Source organism: Zea mays, chromosome 5 (genome assembly GCF_902167145.1).
Source record: "Zea mays cultivar B73 chromosome 5, Zm-B73-REFERENCE-NAM-5.0, whole genome shotgun sequence".
Lineage (NCBI taxonomy): Eukaryota > Viridiplantae > Streptophyta > Magnoliopsida > Poales > Poaceae > Zea > Zea mays.
Window position 1 is genome coordinate 187,745,292 of NC_050100.1, and position 16,966 is coordinate 187,762,257.

General features: G+C 43.8%; 2 protein-coding genes across 2 annotated transcripts; both read right to left on the reverse strand.

Annotated features, from left to right (window-relative positions):
* Nucleotides 1-10,739: 10,739 nt before the first annotated feature.
* LOC100272963 (uncharacterized) lies at nucleotides 10,740-11,782 on the reverse strand. Its single transcript, NM_001147415.1, has 2 exons — nucleotides 11,297-11,782; nucleotides 10,740-11,213 (listed from the first exon to the last, which is right to left on the reverse strand). The coding sequence occupies exons 1-2, from the start codon at nucleotides 11,705-11,707 to the stop codon at nucleotides 11,028-11,030; spliced, it is 597 nt and encodes a 198-aa protein (NP_001140887.1). The 5' UTR covers nucleotides 11,708-11,782; the 3' UTR covers nucleotides 10,740-11,027.
* A 1,568-nt stretch (nucleotides 11,783-13,350) lies between these two features.
* LOC103628754 (replication protein A 70 kDa DNA-binding subunit) lies at nucleotides 13,351-16,528 on the reverse strand. Its single transcript, XM_020538211.1, has 10 exons — nucleotides 16,385-16,528; nucleotides 15,990-16,263; nucleotides 15,798-15,900; nucleotides 15,570-15,700; nucleotides 15,393-15,471; nucleotides 15,180-15,309; nucleotides 14,944-15,095; nucleotides 14,333-14,738; nucleotides 14,150-14,239; nucleotides 13,351-13,377 (listed from the first exon to the last, which is right to left on the reverse strand). Exons 1-10 carry the CDS (start codon nucleotides 16,526-16,528, stop codon nucleotides 13,351-13,353), a joined length of 1,536 nt encoding a protein of 511 aa, XP_020393800.1.
* Between the last annotated feature and the right edge of the window lie 438 nt (nucleotides 16,529-16,966).

The window sequence follows — 16,966 nt, forward strand, 5'->3', positions numbered from 1 at the left end:
TAAATATGTGGATGTATGTATGTATGTTTGCGCTCGCATAGAGAACGATCCGGTCGAAGAGCCCGAGGAATTCGCAGGAGAAGCCCCTGAGCAGCAGTCGTTTGGTGGAGGCAAGTGTCCTTTGACCTATCTATGTCCTATTCATTCTTTAATTCACCTCCCGCATTACACATTTATACCTAAGGATTGACTAGCTTTTGTTATCCATGTCCTTGTTTACCTATTTGGGTCGGATTATTACTACTTAGTCTGATGCTATTGCTCAACTCTAATCAATGAACATGATGTGATTATCTATGATACGCTGTTTTCCCGTTCTTCTTTATGATTATACTTGTGGTTTTCAAGGGGGCTCGAGCGGTTTCTCGAGTGCCTCTCCGTAAGGACCTGTTCTATGGATGACCGCCCGGGAAAACAGTGCAACCATGAGGGTGGAATGGGGTGCCCTTAGCTGAATAATTAGAGGATCCGGGGTGTAGTTCACTTAGCCGTCGTGCCGTCAATGGGGCTCGGTGTATGCGGCTCGCTCTGCCAAGTTTGGGTTCGCCCCTTGGGGAGGAGTGCGGTGCATTTAGGAAACCTAACGGGTGGCTACAGCCCCGGGGAATCTTTGTAAAGGCTACGTAGTGAAACCCTGCCTATTCACCTTGGTAGTGTTTAAGGGTTTGATCGGCCCGAGGCAAGAGGGAATCACGGCTTGTGGGTAAAGTGCACAACCTCTGCAGAGTGTTATGAAACTGATATATCAGCCGTGCTCGCGGTTATGAGCGGCCAAGGGAGCTCCAGTGATTAGTGGTACTTGATCAGAGACATTGTGGTACAGGTGGTTATGAGATTGATGGTTTTGGTTATGACTATGGTGCTGGTAAGTGGTATTCTTTCCGTTTGGAAAGGGTACATCGGGTTAATAACTTGGGTAATGCTAAAACTTGGCCTTCTACTAGTAAATAATAATCTGACCAACTAAAAGCAACTGCTTGACTTATCCCCACATAAAGCTAGTCCACTACAGCCAAACAGGATACTTGCTGAGTATGTTGATGTGTACTCACCCTTGCTCTACACACCAAACCCCCCCCAGGTTGTCAGCATTGCAACCACTGCTCAGGAGAAGACGAAGCTGTGGAAGGAGACTTCCAGGAGTTCCAAGATTACGACGAGTTCTAGGTGTGGGTTAGCGGCAACCCCCAGTCGGCTGCCTGTGAAGGCCGCGTTATCTACGTTTCTTTTCCGCACTTTGATTTATTGTAAGAACTATATGGACGTCTCAGACGTATGATGTAATCGATTATTTCCCCTTTTAATACTATTTGAGCACTGTGTGATGATGTCCATGTTATGTAACTGCTGTGTACGTGAATAACTGATCCTGGCACGTACATGGTTCGCATTCGGTTTACCTTCTAAAAACCGGGTGTGACACCCTCTCTCTCGGACTCGTTCATATTTCTAACGCTAACCCGGCTTGTAGTTGTGCTTAAGTTTATAAATTTCAGATTCGCCCTATTCACCCCCCCTCTAGGCGACTTTCAGTTACTTCGCCTCCAATCCACCCTCCTGGTAAGCACCTCCACTACACTACCAGTAATATCACAACACCACATGACACAGATTCTGCTCAAGACTCTACCCATTCATATATCGCCATTCTGACCACTATACTAAATATTTGTTGATATACTTGCTGCTTTGTATGTTTGCTCGTTCATGTTGCATAGTTATCGGAGCGTTCATGCCATCTCGTGGAGGTCCGATCTGCAAGTCTACGCCAGGCAGTGGAGCTAGAAGCCAGTTCCGCGAGCTCCCCCCTTTCGCCGGATAAGCACGACAAGCTCACTAGATCCCTTTGATGCATAAATTACCTATGATTTTTCAACCACAACCCTCAGCCTGTTATTTTATGCATGATATGATTTTGAGACAAGTTATTATGACCACCCAGCCGCTTGCCGCAATCAATCTTTATACTCCTTGACATATTTGTTACAAATGATTTGAGAAAATGTGTGAGTTTTCAAAAGAAAATGTTTTCCAAAATGGGTATGATGAAGGGCTGACACCCTTATCACCTTTTAAGCGGGATGATCAGGGACTCCCTGGTTTAGGGGAGGGCCTCAGGTGTTGGCTCAGCCGTGTTAGGTGTGAGCAGAAGGATTGTCCCGTCATATAAGGACCAGTTTGTCATCCTTCACTACCTGTACTCATGACAAGTACAACCACTCGAGACTGTATGGGCAGTCACTCAATCTGAACTCGTACGGTCCAAACCCCAGGGTTATGATGGCTGGGGAGCATCGGAAGGATAAGGAGGGGGAATGTTTTGTCCGGTTTATACATGGCGGTGGCCTGACTCCTTCTGGTATAACCGTTAAGTTAGGGACGTGCGAGGAAAGAAAGAGATTCAGATTCGGGTCTCATTGGCCATGAGACCGCAGAGCCAGACTAGTGGGTAAAGTGTACCCCTCTGCACAGAGTTCAAACCGATTCAAATAGTCCGTGTCCACTGGAATGGACGAGTCTGGTGTGGTATGACAATTAGTGTTTTGTTTTCCAAAAATGCTTTTGAAAAGTGGTTTTAAAAGGTCTGGTGGTTGAGCCGTGAGCTATGGTGGACGGGAAGTCCAGTAGCTGTTTTTGAAAATGAAAACCAGTGGGAACTGCTGAGATACCTGGATGGTTTAGTCCAGGGGATCTAGTTCTATATTGAAAAACTTCCTGCTCCTTTGGGAGAGGATGCGCTTTGAAAAATACAAAATGTTTTACAAAATAACCCTGCATCAAATACTATTATTTCTGTAAAATATCTTGAGCTCCACATATTCCATGCATTATATCTGATTTCCCCATTCCACGGGTGAAGGTGGGCTGCTGAGTACGTAAGTACTCACCCTTGCTTATTTGTTGTTTTTCAGAGAAGGAGATCGTGATCGGGTAAGAGTTACGCCTATTCCCAACCTTGCTTGTGGCTGCTGGATCGCTGATTTGCTTCGCTGCGTATATCGGGTTGTTTCAGCCCCACTCTGTTGATATGTCTCGAGTTGTGGACCAAGTCTTAAAGTTGATCGCCACCTTTATAGGTTTGTCTCGTTTAAGCAGATCTGGAATCATCTGATGTATAAATGTGTTTACTAGCCTCCTGGGACTAGTAATTGTATCACATTTGAGTCCCAGAGGATTGGGGCGCTTCGGGTGGTATCAAGGCTGCTAGGTTGGCCGCAGGACGTAACACTTAGCCTTGATCTAAAAGTTTTTGAGTCAAAACTATTTTCTTAAAAAAAATTCTTGCTCTCATCCCTCCATTTCAAAAAAAGTTTTCCCCTTTCCTTCTCTCAGAAGTCAGATGGAGGTCCGCTGCCGAACCAGCTTTTGCCAGAATGAAGATGGTTTCCCCAAGTTGTTGAGAGCATGCATAGTTCGCCTCAGAATCAGGAGACAGCCAGAGTATGATGGTCGTGAATTCGTCGAGCATGGCACAGAGAAGTGTGTCATGACTGTATACATTGGATCCACTCCACACCATGTGGAATGGAGTGTCACTGCTTCGGGGCACAGATTCAAAGACACGTACCTGCCAAGTCGTCGCCCGCAAGGCATTGAGGGCCTTGTGTCACATTTATGAAGAAGAAGTGGACGAAACCCCGCTCAGATTCTTTTCGCCCTTCCAGAGAGACCGTCCCGTTTGAATGGCCAGGATGCATGCATTGGAAGAGCAGCAGCTGCTGGAGAATGACCCCACAGTCGTGTACCTCACTGCATACCTGCTCACCCTGGATGCACAATATGATTTCTTGGCTTGGTACCACAGTCAGATGATTGCCCGAGCAGAAGATGCAGAGAAGCGCAACTGTAAGCTCCATGTGGATCTCACCATAGTTCAAGCCCGTGTAGCTGCCTTGGAAAGTCGTGAAGCCATTGCTGTTGAAGCCTTGAAGCAAGCCAAGGATGAGCATGTCCAGAAGTTGATGGAGGCCTACTTGGTAACCCACAACCAACGTAGAGCCATGCGGATCCAAGATCCCACTTCATCCAACCCAATTCAACCCATGAGAGCTGAAGATCCCCAGATTCTTGAAGGTCACCCGGACTCTATCAAAGGAGAGAAGAAGGCTTGGGAACTCCCGGAAGGAGCCATAGTCTTGGAAGGAATGTCAGTCTCCCCTCAGGCTATGAATAAGCAAGAGCACCCCGAATCATCCCAAGATCCCCCACCAGAGTTGTTTGAGCCCCTCACCATGAAGAAGATTCCAACACCCTCCCTTGAGATCAAAGAAGAAGCCACAAGCACCCCGCCTGCACCACCGCCCTCTAAGGAGCTACAAGAGCCAGTCCCGCTTGAAGAAGAGTTCGACCCAGTCCTGCCACCTCAGTCACCGCCAGACGAAGTCATCAACCCAGTCCTGCCATCATCAACCTCAGTCACCCCTGCATGTATTAGAGGTAATTGTGTAGCCCCATGTTTTGAAAAACTCTAATTGTGTGCCCCCTAGGGCATTTCAAAATGAATTTCGCTTGATGTTTTCTCCCCTTTTGAGTGCATATGTGATGCTTTAACGTTAGTGCTCATAAGTCGCATTTAGCATAGTTCTCAATTCTGGAGTCGAGCAATAGTAGTTATGCTTAGCCCCAATCTGAGTAGTTCGTTATTTGGAAAAACTCTATTCTTCCCCTATTCAAAACATTTGATTTGTTTGTGCTTATCATTGCTGAGCTTGTGTGTTTTCTTTCTTTTTAAGAAAGGTTTTCTCTAAAAACATAATTGACAAATTAGAGCTAATCCTTACCTTATACTTCCATTCTCATCTTAACCCATCTCAAGAGAAAAGTGCCTTACCTAAGAAGATATCGGGAAGCTTACCCTTGAAGCCTGGAATAAGCTACAGAAGAAACCTATCCAGTCGCTCAGTCAAAAGGACCCACCGTGAGAATCAAAGCACTGCCCTGAGTCAAAGTAAACAGAAAAATAGGACCGAAGAAGTTATTACCATACAGAGAGGCAAAGATTCTTGGAACCAGAGACCACAAACATCAGGGTCATCGACCCCACCACTCACTCGTGCCTCCCGCACGCGTGCCCGCCTCCATGCGCACTACCACCGGCCCAGACCCCCTTTGCAACGCACCCACCACCATTACCGCCAGCAACACCCCCCCTCCATCACACATGTTGCCTCGTGTCACCTGCTCCATCACCACCACTCCACCCCCCCCCGAGCACCCCACTCGCCTATAAACCCCCACCAGCTCCCTCAACTCTCATCTCGCTCAAAAGCAAAGCACACACCTGATAAAATCCCCTCTGCCAAACCACAAGCAACTCCATTTTCCACTCCCTCGCCCCTAAGATCACAATGCTTGGTGATTCTTGGGTTGAAGACTGTTGTACATGGTTCATAGTCTTTGGTTTCCTCCTCTGTGTGATGGTAATACTCTTTGATAGAATCCTCCAGTGGGAAGAGCAAAGAGAAAGAAAGGGTCAGTGAGAAGAGAAAGGAAAATAGTGAAGAGAAGATAAGAAGAAGGTTCTCCCAAAATCAACCCTGTGTCAGTCATCTCTCCGCAGCCTGGTCAAGCAGCAACAGCAAAAGAAGGCCTCGTAACACCCTTGTTATGAGGTACTTCAAGGAGTTCAAATTCCCAAGATTCAAGAGTTCTACCCTCATTTTTAAGTGGGGTAGTGTTCCAGTAAGGTTCTAGCTATGGTGAAAAAGAAGAAGGCCTGTAACAAGCTTGTGGAGGACCAGATCATCAAAGCATGTAAATTTCTGGATGAGAAGGGGTCACCCAAGTTTTGTTGATGAAGCACCAGAAGACCAATCAAGGAAGGAATCCATGTGGGAGTTCGCAATAGGAAGGTTTGTGTGTTGGCATCGATGCTTCTTCAATAAGCTAGCTGCCAAGCGAAAGCTAGAAGCCTGAAGATGATCTTTGAGTAGCCAGAATCAACGTTTGCAATCAGCAACCGTTTGCTCCTCAAAGGCCAGATTTGGTTGAAGCTCCATCTCCTCAAAGAGTCTGCAAAGTGAAGATATGTAGCTGAAGTAAAGCTATACCCATAACCCTTCTAAGCCAAATCTCGAGGACGAGATTCATTTTAAGTGGGGTAGATCTATAGTATCCCCAAAATTCAGATCTTGAAAATTTCTCAAACTTGCTCTAAATTCAAAATGAATTTTAAATTTCATTTCAAAATGCTTGTTTGCGAGTTGATATCAGCAAATAAAATATAGTGGTCTATATTCTCTCCAAAATCCTCCTCAAAATATCCTACAAATATTTGCCTAGTGATCTCCTTGATTCTTTCCAGAAATACTGCCCAAATATTCCACTGATATTTCTCCAAATATTTTCTCCTCAGAAATACCCTCAGAATCATTTTTAAATCCCTACAAATATTTTCTCCATAATCTTCCTCATGCTCATACATATATGTATGCCTCCGGTGTCATACGGTGAGCTCTACAAGCTAATTACACTTATACAAGACAAATACATGCTTATCTCCCACTAATCCTCGCATCCTCCCCCTAATCCCCCCACCGAGCCTATAAATAGAGGGGCAAGGGCCTCCTCTCAAGCCACCCCAAGCCATTTCATGACAACTCTCTCCCTCCCCCCACACGTCCACTCCACTTCCCACACAAGCACACACTAGCACAAGGATCGTTCGATCGTTCTTCGATCGTTCGTCCACCTGTTCTTAATTTGTTTGTTCGTTCGTCCGATCGTCCATGGTTCGTTCGTCCGATCGTTCGATCGTTCGTCCGTTTGTTTGTCCAAATAATCTTTGTTCAGCCGTTATGCTACCGAAATTCCGATCGTTCGTTCGTTCGATCATTCGATCGTTCATCGTTCGTTCATAGTTCCTATTCATCGTTCATCGTTCGTTCATAGTCCATATTCATCGTTCATCCAAATAATCTTTGTCCAGTCGTTATGCTGCCAAAATTCCGATCGTTCGTTCGTTCGATCATTCAATCGTTCACCCGTTCGTTCATAGTTCCTATTCATCGTCCGTTCATACAAACTATTCACCATCACTATTCACCATTATTATTCATCATCGTTACTATTCACCGTTACTATTTATCGATGAGATATATAGTTACTTTTCCGCCGTCACTATTCATTGTTACTATTCATCGACCATCCGATCACCTCAAATTTCAACTACTCATCCATCATGCTATCCAGTCCACCTAAGACCTGCCAGACCAATATTCCAGTCATACGAACTCCGGTGACTGTGATTTTCCTTCCGGTAGGAACTTCCCATCTGGTCATCCATACCAGGTTTCTCCAAGTTGAGCACGCTTAACTTTGAGATTCCTTCGAATCAGGCTTCCAATCTCAGATTCCAATAATTATTGTTTCTAAATTCTTATCAAATTATTCCCTATACAACCATGTCATCCCTTAAGCATGGTTCATATTCCAGAAAACTCCCAAAATACTCTTGTCCCATATTCTGCCTATAACTTTCCTGTTCATACTATGTCAGACGATTCATTCGTCACTATTCTCACCAACAGTGAACTCTATTGTACTACACCACATACACCCAGCTATAAATAGACCCAATTACCCTCTCCCTCTCCACACACTCAACACCCTCAGCCAAGGCAAACACCCCACCCACTCAGTTACTCCGCTCTGCCGGCTACACGCATAGTGTCACTTTGCCTCCAATCCACCCTCCTGGTAAGCACCTCCACTACACCACCAGTAATATCACAACACCACATGACACAGATTCTGCTCAAGACTCTACCCATCCATATATCTCTATTCTGACCACTATACTAAATATTTGTTGATATACTTGCTGCTTTGTATGTTTGCTTGTTCATGTTGCATAGTTATCGGAGCGTTCGTGCCGTCTCGTGGAGGTCGGATCTGCAAGTCTACGCCAGGCAGTAGAGCTAGAAGCCAGTTCCGCGAGCTCCCCCTTTCGCTGGATAAGCACGACAAGCTCACTAGATCCCTTTGATGCATAAATTACCTATGATTTTTCAACCACAACCCTCAGCCTGTTATTTTATGCATGATATGATTTTGAGACAAGTTATTATGCCCACCCAGCCACTTGCCGCAATCAATCTTTATACTACTTGACATATTTGTTGCAAATGATTTGAGAAAATATGTGAGTTTTTAAAAGAAAATGTTTTCCAAAATGGGTATGATGAAGGGTTTCCACCCTTATCACCTTTTAAGCGGGATGATCAGGGACTCCCTGGTTTAGGGGAGGGCCTCAGGTGTTGGCTCAGCCGGGTTAGGTGTGAGCAGAAGGATTGTCCCCGCATATAAGGACCAGTTTGTCATCCTTCACTACCTGTACTCATGACAAGTACAACCATTCGAGACTGTATGGGCAGTCACTCAATCTGAACTCGTACGGTCCAAACCCCAGGGTTATGATGGCTGGGGAGCATCGGGAGGATAAGGAGGGGGAATGTTTTGTCTGGTTTGGACATGGCGGTAGCCTGACTCCTTCCGGTATAACCGTTAAGGTAAGGACGTGCGAGGAAAGAGAAAACCCTAGGGTTATGTAGTCCAGTAGTTGTTTTTGAAAATAAAAACCAGTGGGAAACTGCTGAGATACCTGGATGGTTTAGTCCGGGGGATTTTGTTCTATATTGAAAAACTTCCTGCTCCTTTGGGAGAGGATGCGCTTTGAAAAATACAAAATGTTTTACAAAATAACCCTGCATCAAATACTGTTATTTCTGCAAAATATCCTGAGCTCCACATATTCCATGTATTATATTTGATTTCCCCATTCCGCGGGTGAAGGTGGGCTGCTGAGTACGTAAGTACTCACCCTTGCTTATTTGTTGTTTTTCAGAGAAGGAGATCGTGATCGGGTAAGAGTTACGCCTGTTCCCAACCTTGCCTGTGGCTGTTGGACCGCTGATTTGCTTCGCTGCGTATATCGGGCTGTTTCAGCCCCACTCTGATGATATGTCCCGAGTTGTGGACCAACTCTTAAAGTTGATCGCCACCTTTATAGGTTTATCTCGTTTAAGCAGATCTAGAATCATATGATGTATAAATGTGTTTACTAGCCTCTTGGGACTAGTAATTGTATCACATTTGAGTCCCAGAGGATTGGCGCGCTTCAGCTATGAAGTAGGGAAGTGACGATGGAAGGGGTCTGCTCCCACTTGATCGACATCTTGCAAAGGCTTTGGCGGTGGCCATAGACACCGCACCAGAGGCAGCGGATGGGGTCCCTGCAGGAACACACATGTGATCATGAGCGAGGCAACAGAAGCAGCTAAAGCGCGAAGCACATGGTGGGTGGGGAAGGTTTGGGTGGCTGCATGGATTTTGAAGGGGAGAGGGTGGACTTAAGGTAGGTGAGGGGGAGGCACGCACGAGAAGTAGTGAATGGAAAGAGAGGGAAAGAGAAATCGGGGGATACAACTCCGGAGACAGCCTCTCGGGGGGAGACCGACCTGACATGGATAGGGTGACAGGGGGACTTGACAGGTGGCACAACGAATCTAAGGACGAGTCACGCACAGACCAGGGGCGATGTGGGCGCAATCAATGGCGGCGGGGGCGTAGGACAGAGGAGGGGACGACTGGGGGGATGGGTCCTGGCTGTTATGGAGAACGAGCCGCGACAGCCATGGCAGCCGACTCAGATAGGTGGGGAGGAAGAACGACGAAGCAAGAACATGTGCCCCGTGGACCACGAGAACACGAGCCATGTACGGGTTGTTGACCACGTGCGGAACACGAACGACGAGACTAGAGAGACAGTGAGACAGTACGAGGCGAGGATAGGAGAAAGCTCAACAAGTTTTGAACAATGTTGTAATTAGAATAATCGGACGCAGGAGTGAGCGGGAGGCGATCACCGAACCTGGGTGCACGATGGAGTGTAGGTTGAAGATGAAGGAGTTCTGAGCGAGAACTCAAACAAGGGGGCGAGGGGGACGACAGCCGGGCAGGCCCAAGGAGCCACTGAGAGGTAGCGGAGAAGGATGCTGGACTGGGGGCGAGGGTGTGTGGTGGACAAAACGGGGGCGGAGTAGGGATGATGGCGGCAGACGGGGCCCGGCGCAGCGAGGGCATCTGGGACGGGGGCAGGGGCAGTGGCACAAGCCATCGCGGTGTCGAATATAAGCATTGAGTGGATTTGTGGGTCGGTTTCTGAGCTATCTAAGGCTTTAGTATAGATCTCAATCCACTTATATTGAGGTGGATTAGATGTAACTTAAACTAATTTACACTCATGTGAATTGAGAACAATACTGGAGTACCTAAACAAAGCCTAAACCCATAAACTTGAAGTCGTTCGGCTGCACTTTAAACCAACCGTGACCTGGTATCCCTAGTAATAGACAATATTTAGGCTTTCAATGTAAACCATGCCACTCGGCATTTAATCTGGTCTAAAACCCCCCATCTATCTGTAAAAGTTTGACTCGTTAGCCTTTCACATTTTAATTTTGAATCCAATAGGCTAGCTTTGAATGCTAAGAAGGAACATGAGTACAAAATAGAAAACTCTACTGATATTACTAATTTAGTGCTAGTATTTATTCTAAAAAGAGAGAGAGAATCGATTTGAGTCCAAAAAGGCACATCAAACGAATTAATGCCTCGTAGCTAGGTTTGTTCTGCTGCGCAGGCAGGCCGGTACCTTTCGCGAGCTGGACCGTCTTTGACTCGCTTTCAAAAGCCTGACAGTTAGCAACGCCAGAACTATCATTCGACAACAGTTGGCTGGCTGTCAAGCAAGCAAGCAAATTCTATACGCGTATAGACTTTTTTGGCTTTTTGCAAACTCACATAATCCCCTGAGTGACTACCTCGCCGATCGATGCAATTAGCTAGAGAAATCTTAAAAATACATGCACGTATAACGTAACAGCACAGTCCACAGTTCCACACACACAGATAGCGAGACAGATACTACAAAGCTAAAATACCAATCCTCACTCACTCAGGCCTGGTTTTATTTGCTGCAACTGCAAGCACAGTACCGGAGCACGCGCGCGTGCGGTGACGGGCAGTCATTTCCCGAAGAGCGACTTGAACCACCACACCCCCTTGGTGTCGGTGGGCGCGGCGTCGCTCTCCGGCGGCGGGTCGTCCTGCGGCGTCCTGTGCAGCTTGCTCACGTCGTAGCCTTCCTCCTTGGCCCGCTCCACCAGCTGGTTGTACACGTCCTCGTCGATGCTCGTCTTCCTGCACAGGATCTGCACGTACATGCATGAGCGCGCGAGCACACATGCAGCTTGGAGGTGGAAGAGCTGGCAATTAATTGGCTTACATAACATACCCAGAGGTTCTTGCGGCGCGGCTCGCCGACGAGCGCGTACTGGTAGTCATCGTCGACGTAGAGCACCCAGTAGTCGCCGACGACGGGGACGATGGGGAGGAAGGGCGGGAGGTAGAACTTGACCTTGAGCTTGGCCTCGTCGCTGCCGGGGTCGGCCTTGTAGGCCGTGCCCTCGATGTAGTCGCGCTTGCCCTTGCTCCACGTCTCGTTGAGCACGTGCACCGTGGCGCCGTCCTCCAGCAGCCGGTAGGTGGCGCGCGTGTCGCGGCCGTCCCGCGGCTGGAAGAAGGACGGGAACGACGCGATCTCGTACCACCGCCCCATGTACCGCGCCACGTCCAGCCCCCGCACCACCGTCATCTGCTGCCCGCCGCCGCCGCTCTTCGCCTTCTCCCCCTCCTCCGCCGCCATCTTTGATCTGCTGCCGATCGAGTGCCGGCCGATGTATTAAGCGTCAGGGCTTGTTGCAGTTGCAGGGTTCTTTGCTTCAATGCTTTGGAGCTGCGAGGGATGGGTGGATCGATATATAGTAGATAGATAGAAGGGGAGAGGTCTTTGGTTGCGGGGGTCGTTTATTAATCTGGAGCAGCACAAGAACAATAAAGATAAGGTGCAGGTGCGAGGAGAGAGACGTGGAGGGCTCTGGAACGCTTAGCGAGCGTTTGTCTGCTTGCCCAATGGGCCAGTCGTCGTCCCCTCTGTCTGCACGTGGTGACTTGTACGCCAAGGTAACTGTGCTGCTTTAGCTTTACTGATCATCTCTGCATCAGTAGTATACCGTGTTGCTGTAGCATCTCTCCATCTATCGGAAAACCAGCGTTGGCCCTCGCGACCCATTTCTGGAACCGCAGCTACGAGTCCACGAAGCCATTTGTGTCTTTGCTTACTTGTTCCTTATTAGATCACCATCTATTCTATTCCAAACAAACACCTGCATTTCCTCCCTTCATTTTGCCGCTGTTGTTTTATGGAGGGACCAAACACATCAGTGTCCGAAACGAAGTCCTAAAAAATCACGCTTCTGCATGAGGTCTAATATATATAACAAAGTTGCATGGATATATATCTAACTAGAAACTTGCTCGCGCCTTGCGCGAGTTTTTTTATAACATAATTAAATAGCTGATTTGATGTATATAGACATTAAGTAAATTGATGTTGTGAGTGTATATAAACAATGTGTATCTTAGTAATATATGTGTAGAAGACGGTATGTAATATGAATGAAAAAATATGTAAGCATAAATATGTTTGTACCACTGAAAAGTTGGGATATGCAAATATAGGATCACGTCCAGATTGGATGTGTTATATTACAATGGGTTGTAAGCTAACCATAGTTGATAGCAAATTCCTAGTTATATGTACATATTTGTTGAGGCACCAAAATATTGGTCCTAAAGACCGCAAAAGGTGGCATGTTAGAAATATAGCTACATGCCTTTCTAGCTATAGTGTTTGTTTCGGCATGGATATATTGTTTACATCAAAAGAAAGTCCGTAGGGGGACTTTGTCAGGCAAACACATTTTAGATCGGATTACACCAAAGTTTGTAGAAGACATCGTGTCAAAAGCAAGAAATATTGGCGCTCTAAACATCTGTGTTTAGTTCTCCTGGACATCGTCATCATTGCTTTGGATATGTAAGCTTCCTTTCTTGAACCTACATATATTTAAGTAGTAAGTAATGATGGGTTTGAATTAGGGTAGTATAGATCGATGTAGATGCGAATATAGGAAATAATCTGTGAGCAGGTTAGTAACTTAATTTAAAGTAAAGTAAAGAACAAATAAAGTTTTTTTTCTATGATCAAAAGGTTCGTATTTTTTTAAATGTATAGTGCATGGTACATAAAACAGATATAGGGAACATGGTATGGTTTTGTTTTGTTTAAGTCATAGTGTACAAACTTATTAGTAGCAGTTGATTTTTTTATGTAGGCACCTGGTAGGAAGATGGATAATAATGGTCATGAATTTTAAATTTGGGAAGTATTTCTGGAAGGTCCAATTTGGTGTTTTTATTATAAATTCCTAAGTTGATACCTAGATTCTATGTGGTGCAGTAATCTGTGAGTACCTATGGCAGCATGGAATTTGTGCATGGTACTCATATTGTTAGGCTGTGTGTTGGTATATATTGTTAGCAAACGGTGAAAGCAGTTATGCAATATGAACCTGTGGATACTTGGAATAATGGTTCACTTAAATATGGCATGATATTACGTATGCTAATGCTATTAATTTGTAATTGAATGTACTGTATACATGTATAATTAACGTTTAGATCATGTTACCTATAAATGGTGAGTATAATACTCTAGATGATGAACAATTTCGAATTATCAATGTTATTTTTACTACATTTCTTTGATTTAATTGTGCAATGCTTTTTGTAGGAGGCAGCGATTAAATCTCACTGCATTGCTAGCAGAAATCAAACGGATATATTTTTTCTGTTGTTATGTATGATTTGAATTGAGCCATGTATGCACAAAATTGTTTCAATTATTATAGACTTTGTGGTTGGAGTAAAAAAAGGTGTTGTATTATTGTTGTTCAAGATTCTCTAGCATACGATGTTTATATCTCAGATTCATAGAGGATCATAATATAGTTTATTGCTGCTTACTAAGATAAACATGTAGAAGGTATATAGTTACCTTTTTGGAGGAAATTCGAATGAGGGCATACTTTTTTCCTTTGATTTGACTGGTGTTCATTGTTTGCTGCTGCGGAAAGAAAATATGGATTAGTTTGTCAATGTACTAACTTTTCATAATACAGGGAGTAATAGATATATTAATATATTTGTGGTTGTTATTTTTTTATATAAAGTAGAAGAGACGTACCTCTGTAATTTCTTCTTCACCATCAGACTTGGGAGTATGTTGATATGTGACGGGGTTACTGAGCGGTGGATATATTAGCTTCCTTGCAGCCTAAAAGTAAATATTGTATAACATAATTTAGTTGTGATACGTTACCTAGGTAGCGGGAAAAAATAAACTGTTTGAGTATGGTCATATGATAACCTGTATGGGTGGTGGAGTACTTGTGGATAAATTTTGAAAAGGATTTGATGGTGAGTTCTCGATTAACTGCAGTTGTAACTTGTTCTGTGGTGTTGATGTACCTTCTATGATATTGGTTGGCTTCAATGGTAGTGCATGTTGTCTACCATGCGCTGTAGTTATAGAGATGATGCGAAGGGCAATGGGGACCTGGTCTTGGTTATTGAAAGAACTATCATCTGGTATTACTCTAAAGGTGAATTTGAGTGAAACAATCTGAGCTAAATCTGGAGGAATTGGTGTCGCTGCATTTGTAGATCGTAAGATAACTTCGCAAGATTTGCCAACAATATATCGTGCTATGTTATCAAAGCAAAACATTTGTGCCATGGCTGTTGCATCTGATGCTCGAAATTTGAGCTTGTATCTGTCATTAAGTGACATTGTGATAACAATTAAAAATCTATGCTTAGAATGTTGTTATAAAGTTGGGTGATGTAAATAACAATGGATAATAATAATATGCCATGGTTAGGTTTGTTTATAAAGCAATTGAATTGTTTATGTAAAAAAGTGTTGTCAGTATGTCTAATTTATTCACCATATGGATGTTGAAGATGTTGATTACTTACTTGAATTTGTAGCCATCCCATTTACACCAATCACAATAATATGCTGTATTATGTGGAGTTGTTTTTCGGCCGCATTTTGTGCATGATGGATACCACCATGTGTTTGATGTATCTATTTCGGTGATTGTCACTGTGCATTCATATCCCGTGTCCTGAAAAAGATAATAGTAGAAAGGTTAGGTGGTACAAAAGTGAAGTTGTTAAGTAATGGGAAGTAGTATTTTTATTGGTCTTACTGGGTAATCATATGGGTTCATTGTCAGGAGTTGCTCCAGAGTTTTATGTTCTATTGTTGGAGGTTGGAAGGTTTGTAGTGCATGTTTCGGTTGTGTAGGAAGGTGCAGCTGAATTGTTTCACCACCACGTCTGTAAGCATAATACTTTGTTATACTATAATGTGATGTGAATAGAAGGTGACATAAGTAAAAAAATAACTTTGATGTTTTTACCTATTTTGGTACGCTTCAGCTTCAGGTATTGTGGGATTGAAATACCAATGGCAAGCCGCACCACCACTTAAGTAAACACCTGGTATTGTTTAGAATTGTAATCTCTAATATCTTTTCTTTGTGTGATGTGTGAAGTGTATATTGTGATAAAAATTTGTAGCTGCAGTAGGTATTTACCTTTGTAGAATTTAGGTAGGCAACCAACAAAAAGAGCAAGAATTGGCTTTTTGCTAACTGGGTCATACACATCTTGTATTGTAAATGATGTTGCTCGTTTTGCCCAAAGAGTGATCTTGAGAGTTTTGCGGCTGTAGATCATGTTGGAAATATATTAGTAAACGCAAAGACATAGACATAGACACATATATGTAAAAATATAGTTAGGATGAGTTGTTTGTCACAAACCTTAGATCTTCTATCATTACGTCTCTAATAATAGTGGGGCTGAGCTGACCTTCTATGTGTACTATCTTCAAAGCAGTTATCTCGGTTATAGTTCCAAGAACATCTGTTAAACAAAATGTAGTTAGAATATAGGTAGTAATGCAGTGAGAAAATGTAGTTCAATTGAATTGCTGAAGCTATTTTTGATGTTACCTAGGAATTTGGTCTTGTGCTGAATCTGAGATTCAATCTCATCAAATGGAGTTAATTGATAGATATATAAAGGAAATGTAGGTGGTGGGTTACTTGCAGGCTTGATAATTGTGTAAGTCGTAAATTGTATCATCTTGTCACCATCAATGGGTTTGTAGGCTGTTTTTGCTGCAGTAACTCTAAAACGACTGATGTCGTAGATCTGATTTGTTTCGATGAGTGCTCCCTTTTCTTCGGCAAGATTTGCTGGTATTTCAGCATAAATGCTATTACCCTAATAATTTGTTTGCTTGTTAGTAATAATATTATAATCGATTTGCTTGTGTTTTGATGCAGTTAAATGTGATGAGTTAAGAAAGTGGATAAGAATTTTATTTGTGTATTTTGTGTCATACCTTGCAATCTGAAAGGACCATGTCGATGTGCTGCAAGGGACCCTTTTCAGTGGCGCCATGGAAAGACCATTTTCTTGAGACATGGACCTGGATTATCGCATGTTTTTTATACGTTGTTAAATCTGGTAGAAGTATGTAGTCCATCGATCTGTAACAATTGTTATAAATCGTTAGTATGGTAAAAGAACATTCTTATTAAATATAGTTGAGAAAATAAGTCGCTGTAACAAATAAAGATGTGTGTAGTTTTTAAATGCACATACCTGAGAGAAGCCATTGTAGAACTTAATGTAAGCTTGTGTACATATGTATAGATATAATACACATATATGTGTACATATATACTATCTTCAAATATTTGATCTGTTGTTGCTTGTCAGTCATTCAGTCATTATGAGCTGGCTGCAGCAGCTATCCTGCTAAATATTTCCTTATAAACAATATTTTTTGTTTCATCAGTGGGTTTTCCATCATCATCTTCAATTAGTATTCGAAGTCCACTCTTAGAGGTGACACGGGAGACGGCAACATATAATTGTCCATGTGTGAATACAGGTTTTTAAGGTAAACACCCACATGAGT

Bases quoted from the DNA above. Each gene is read 5' to 3' on its own strand.
- LOC100272963 (NM_001147415.1), bottom strand. From the start codon at position 11,707: ATGGCGGCGGAGGAGGGGGAGAAGGCGAAGAGCGGCGGCGGCGGGCAG. The intron at 11,214-11,296 runs GTATGTTATGTA...ATGTACGTGCAG, and splicing joins CGCGCCGCAAGAACCTCTGG to ATCCTGTGCAGGAAGACGAG.
- LOC103628754 (XM_020538211.1), bottom strand. From the start codon at position 16,528: ATGGACTACATACTTCTACCAGATTTAACAACGTATAAAAAACATGCG. The intron at 16,264-16,384 runs GTATGACACAAA...ACAAATTATTAG, and splicing joins TGGTCCTTTCAGATTGCAAG to GGTAATAGCATTTATGCTGA. The intron at 14,240-14,332 runs GTTATCATATGA...ATTTACTTTTAG, and splicing joins GTACTCCACCACCCATACAG to GCTGCAAGGAAGCTAATATA.